We start from the raw sequence: 6,135 nt of genomic DNA, 5'->3' as shown, positions 1-6,135 counted from the left end.
CTGTCTCTTCGGATGTCAATCCCAAGAATCCTGGATGCAGCTCCCAGAGCCTTCATATCAAACTCCTTATTGAGTTCAACCTTCACCTTCATTACATCATCTACATTGTTGCTTGCTGTAAGAAAATATAGTGGTCGAACTTACTTCTAAGGAAACCTATGTGTGCCATAAAATTTTCAAATCTCCTATTCCACTGTCGAGGAGATTGTTTCAGTCCATATAAAGATCTATTCAACTTGCACACATAATCTTCCTTTCCCTTTTCTGCATACTCTTCAGGTTACCTCATCAGGATTATTCCATCTATATCTTCATACAAGAAAGTAATCTTCACATTCATTAGTTCCAGTTCTAGGTTGAACTGTGCCACCATGGTAAGTAACATTCGAAGGATACGTGCTTAACAATGGGAGAGAACCCATCATTGAAGTTGGCACCTTCTTTCTGAGTGAAACCCCTTACGACCAATCTTGCCTTGTATCTCTTCAACATCAGTCATTCGATTCCTTCCTTAACTTTGAAAATCCACTTACAACTGACTAACTTGGCTCTAGTTGGTTTCTTGATCAGTTCCTAAGTGTGGTTATCATGAAGAGACTTCATCTCATCATACATGGCCTTCAGCCATTCATTCTTATTTTGACTCCTCATAACTTTCTTATAGTCTCTAGGTTCTTCATCTAGAACCTCACTTGCAGAGATTAAGACATAAGTTATGAGATCTACATACCCAAGTCTTTGAGATGACTTGATAACTCTTCTCGGCCTATCTCTTGCTAGCAGGTAGTCATTGCCAATTTCCTCAACTTTCTCAGTATCTTTAGCATCTTATGCTTCTTCTCCGACTTGATCCGGGATACGCAATTCAACATCGACATGCTCCACCTGAACAAGAATCTCTTCATGTTTCAGTTCTTTTTCAAATATCTGTGCACTTTGAATAACGTCATCAATTTTCTTGAAAGCCATCTCAGTTTCATTGAAAACTATATCTCAAATGATGATACACCTCCTATGACCTAGCTCTAGGCACCATAGCCTATAAGCTTTGACTCCTTCAAGGTATTCCATGAACATGCATCTCAGAGCTCTAGGTTCGACCTTGTCTTACCTAATGTGAGCATAGACTATGCAGCCAAATACTCTAAGTTTGTCGAGATCTGGTGGGTGTCTCGACTAAACTTCTTCAGGTGTTTTCATATCTAACGCATTCGAAAGACATTTGTTTATTAGATATGTTGATGTTGAAACAGCCTCTGCCAAAAACACCTTCTTTAATTCAGCACTAGTCAACATGCATCTAACTCTTTCCAAAATGGTTCAGTTAAACCTTTAAGTCAGACCATTTTGTTTGGGAGTACATATAGTAGTTTTGTGCCTTGCAATACCATAGGTTGCACAAAAACTGTTGAACGCCTCATTGCAAAATGCAAGGCCATTTTCAGTTCTTAACCTCTTGACCTTTCTGTCAGTCTGATTTTTGACCAGAGTCTTTGAACTTTTAAAGTTCTCAAAAGTTTCATCCTTAGTCTTCTGGATGAATACCCATAAATTCCTAGAATAATCATCAAATATGGATAGAAAATACCTTAGCTCCTGAACATGATGGATACCTTACAGGCCCCTAAAGATCAACATGGATGTAATCAAGGGATCCATGTGTTCTTTGTTTGTCTTTATTGAACTTCAATCTGCAAGATTTTCCAAGTACACAGGGTTCACAAAATTTTATATTTTCGACTTTGTCACCACTAAGTAGATTTTGTTTCCCCAATTTGACTATACCCCTTTCACTGACATGACCCAATCTTATGTGCCAAATTTATATTCAACAAAGGTTTCGTGGATGCAACATCTGCAAAACCACTGACAACTTCATCCTTAAGAGTATACAAGTCTTGTTTCTTCACGCCTCTCAAGACTTCCTTCGACCCCTTCATGAATTTTAGAACACTTTTCTCTCCTTGGAAAACATATCTTTTCTTGTCGAATTCACCAAGAGAAATCAAATTTCTCTTCAAATCAGGTACATACCGGACTTCAGACAACAACCTTATTGACTCGTTCTGGAGCTTGAATCTCACATACCCAACACTTGCAATCTTGCAAGCTTTATTGTTTCCAAGCAATACAGATCCACCATCTTGATCATATAGTTTCTCAAACAAGTCTTTGTTTGGAGTCATGTGACAAGTGCAACCGGAGTCCATAATCCATTCTTTACTTGATTCGCCGCTTGAAACCACAAGAACATCATATGATTCGAAATCATCTTAAACAATGGTTGCGTTGCCATTATCCTTACCTCCATGGTCTTTCAGGCGTTCAAGGCACACTTTTCTTGTATGACCATCCTTCTTACAATGATAACATCGAATATCAGATGCATCATCAATATAAGACTTCTGCTGACTTTTACTCTACTTCTTATCGAACTTGTCATCTCTCTTTGTGAATTTCTCCTTAACCGACAAACCTTCACCATTCGAAGATGGCGTGTGCTCCTTTCGTTCGTTTAAATCCTTAGAATACAATGCCGATTGAACTTCTTCAAAGGTCAGATACTCTCTTCCGTACAAGAGAGTTTCTTTAAAGTGAGCACGTGATATGGGCAAAGCACACAACACCAATAGTGCTTGATCTTCATCCTCAATCTTGACATCGATATTTTCAAGATCAAGAATCAACTTGCTGAACATATCCAACTGCTCAGTCAAAACTTTGTCTTCACTCATCTTGAATGAATATAGAGCTTGCTTCAGGTAGAGGCGATTGACCAACAATTTGGTCATGTACAAACTTTCGAGTTTCACCCATAACCCCGACGTCGTTGTCTCCTTCAAAACCTGTCGAAGAACCTTATCACCAAGACTCAATAAGATGGCGTTGTGGGCTTTCTCTAGCATAGTCATTTTTTCTTTGTTCGTTAACGCAATGTCCATGGCTTTTGCTCTCTTCAACGCTTCTAAACAACCTTGTTGAATCAGTAGGACTTTCATCTTTAAGCACCACATATCAAACTCGTTCACTCCGGTGAACTTTTCAATCTCATACTTTGTTGACGACATCTTCTCCACGCTCACACACCAAATTATTGTGAAAACGACACCGAAATAACAAAGTATAATTGGTTTCTTGATCGACAAGAAACTCATAAAAATAGAAAAAAAAGGAAGCAAGAAGAACATAGTAAGTTGGTTATAAATTGTTATTCTTTACTTTCTCTTTGAAACAAGATTACAAGTGTGACAGAATAGCAAATAATTTTTCTCACTCTAATTAAGATTTGCGTTATGCAATGATGAGAGACTAGTATGCTATTTATAAAAAAAGTAACACACTAAACTAATGAACTTTTACACATAGGCCCATGACACAAGTTAACTTAGAGAACAAAATAACTTAAACAATTGGACATAACAAACAGACTTAATTCGACATACTAACATCATAGCATACTTCGATTATGACAGGTGGACAGACTTTGACGACATGTTAATATTCCTGTCGGATTATCGAATCAAGAAATTACCCTTGACTATAACATCTAATTAATTGTAATTTTCCTATAGATAATATAATCTTCATAATATTTTTTAAGCACAAAATTTATTCAAACGTGTCTCACCCTCTTTGTTTTATATATATATATAATATATATATATATATATATATATATGGGTAGAAGCAATATACTCAATAAGCAAACAATGAAGTCTGTTTTTTCATTCTCACTTTTATTCCTTCTTGTCGCTTTCATCACCAATTTTTCACGAACTTTCTCAAATGATGATGGTGTACCAATAATTGACACAGGTTTTGTTCCCATTCACACATATAGTCGTTACTTCATCGTCCCATCATTTTTCGGCATCCGCAGTGGCAGATTAAAACTAGTAAAAACTGGTGATTCAAACTGTCCAGTTACTGTCTTAGAAGAAGACTTCACTAGTGATAGAGGTACATCAGTGAAATTCAGCATAATAGGAACAAGCTATGATATCTTGACAGGTACACCAATTGAGATTGAGTTCACAAAGAAGCCAGATTGTGTTGAATCATCAAAGTGGTTGGTGTTTGTTGATAAAGCTATTCAAAAATCTTGTGTTGGTATTGGTGGACCTGAAAATTATCCTGGTATGGAAATATTGAATGGCACTTTTAATATTCAGAAATATGGTAGTTTTGTGTATAAGTTTGTGTTTTGTCTTGATGGATCTAATATTTGTTCGGATATTGGGTGGTTTAATAATGGTGAAGGTGGAGGACGTTTGATTTTGACTAATTATCAGATTTCTGCTTTTGTGTTTTTTGAGACTTGGGCTTATGAAGATGAAGTTGTTAAGTCTCTTGCTTGAATTTTGAGTATGTAACTTTTAGACTGTAAGCATTTAATAAGTTGAATAATATATGTTGGTGTTGTTCATATATTTCCTTTAATTTAGTCAAAGCATTTCCTAATATGATATCATACTATACTTGCAAATTTATCATCACACAAAATGTGAAAGGTTGGTGAAGCAGCAACACAATATAAACAAGAATATGGGTTACCTGCAACATATAAATGGGATTAAAAGATGGACTTGCCTTAGATGCACACCAGATCAAGCTCGTTCATCTATCATTGACGGTAAGATACAAAGTTCATATCATTCATTACATATGACACTTTGGACGAGTGTATCCCTTAATTTTTTTTATAGGATCTCAATTTCTAGGAATCTTTTATGAAGATTAAAAGAAAATGTAAATACTACTCTAAACTTAAAAGAAAGAAAAATGTTATTTTAGAGTTAATTTACTATATCTAAACCGTATTTTACTATTTAAAAATACCCAAACAATAAAATATTATAATAACATATTTTTTTAAAATATAAAAAATTATTATTTTATTTTTTATAATTTTTAAACTAAATAATATTAATCTAACTTGTGTGGTTAATCAATTTCATAACTTTATTAACCAATATTTTATATTTTATTAATCAATTTTATTTACTGTTAAAAATTACTTTTAATATCTGAACGTTTATTAATCAATTTTATAACTTTATTAATCAACTTTTTATTTTTCATTAATCAATTTTGGTTTACTATCAAAAATTATTCTTAATATCTGAGCGTTTATTAATAAATTTTATCACTTCATTAATCAATTTTTTAGATTTCATCAATAACCTTTGTTTCACTATTTTAAAGACATTATTCACAGATACCGCTCACGGGGGCACTGTTGATATAAAAATTATATTTTTTTAAACATTATTCACTATATAAATACGATGAACATTGTATGTATTTGTTGTAAAAAGGGTGTAGAAATAGCATTCCTAAAACATAAAACTTAAAACATACAAGTGTCACTAACTTGATTTTTGGAGTGTTTGCACGACACCCCAACCATGAATATTTCATGGAGACTGTTATATGCCGGCTAAATGTCCAATAAGATAAAGTCCACTTACTTTGTCAGCTCCAATAAGCCCAATGTATAAATACATTCACAAAAGGATTTCAGGTACACAATTTATAATCTCCACTTTCACTACAATTATCTTGAACCCAGTTGACTTGGGGTTGAAGTGCTAACCATAGAGGTACCCCTAAGTTCGTCCACCTTACCAGAGATAAGCAACACCGGTTCAAGTTCAACTTCTCTGATTCTAAAAGCATTAAGATCACAACCTCCGATTCAAGGTGCCACATCATTGAATCGAATATGAACTTTTCATCTCGTTTTTGTTTCCCTCTCTCTCTCTCTCTCTCTCTCTCTCTCTCTATATATATATATATATATATATATATATATATATATATATATATATATATTATATATATATATATATATATATATATATATATAATATATATATATATATATATATATATATATATATATATATATATATATATATAACCCTACGAAGGGTGTAACTGTATACATGTAATTTTGACGCCATGAAATCAACAGCAAAATAGTGTTTTCGACAAATGGAGATGCTAGTTCGACACTTCGACAGGTTGGTGGTTCGACATTTCGACAAGAGAAGATGTCTGCAGATGAAAAGACGTCTTTGACAAGTATGGATGATGTTATGGTATTTCGACAAATTCGACAAGTCTGAAGAG

At 34.0% G+C, this 6,135-nt stretch overlaps 1 protein-coding gene across 1 annotated transcript; it reads left to right on the top strand.

The window, feature by feature from the left end:
- The first annotated feature begins 3,700 nt into the window (after nucleotides 1-3,700).
- Nucleotides 3,701-4,463, top strand: LOC127131197 (kunitz-type trypsin inhibitor-like 2 protein). The gene has a single exon (XM_051060134.1). It carries the CDS (start codon nucleotides 3,711-3,713, stop codon nucleotides 4,356-4,358), a length of 648 nt encoding a protein of 215 aa, XP_050916091.1. The 5' UTR covers nucleotides 3,701-3,710; the 3' UTR covers nucleotides 4,359-4,463.
- Nucleotides 4,464-6,135: the final 1,672 nt, after the last annotated feature.

The sequence above is a fragment of the Lathyrus oleraceus genome, chromosome 1 (genome assembly GCF_024323335.1).
Source record: "Lathyrus oleraceus cultivar Zhongwan6 chromosome 1, CAAS_Psat_ZW6_1.0, whole genome shotgun sequence".
Classification (NCBI taxonomy): Eukaryota; Viridiplantae; Streptophyta; class Magnoliopsida; order Fabales; family Fabaceae; genus Lathyrus; species Lathyrus oleraceus.
The sequence above is the reverse complement of the archived record's forward strand: the minus strand, read 5'-3'. Positions and strand labels throughout refer to the sequence as shown.

Bases quoted from the DNA above. Each gene is read 5' to 3' on its own strand.
- LOC127131197 (XM_051060134.1), top strand. From the start codon at position 3,711: ATGAAGTCTGTTTTTTCATTCTCACTTTTATTCCTTCTTGTCGCTTTC.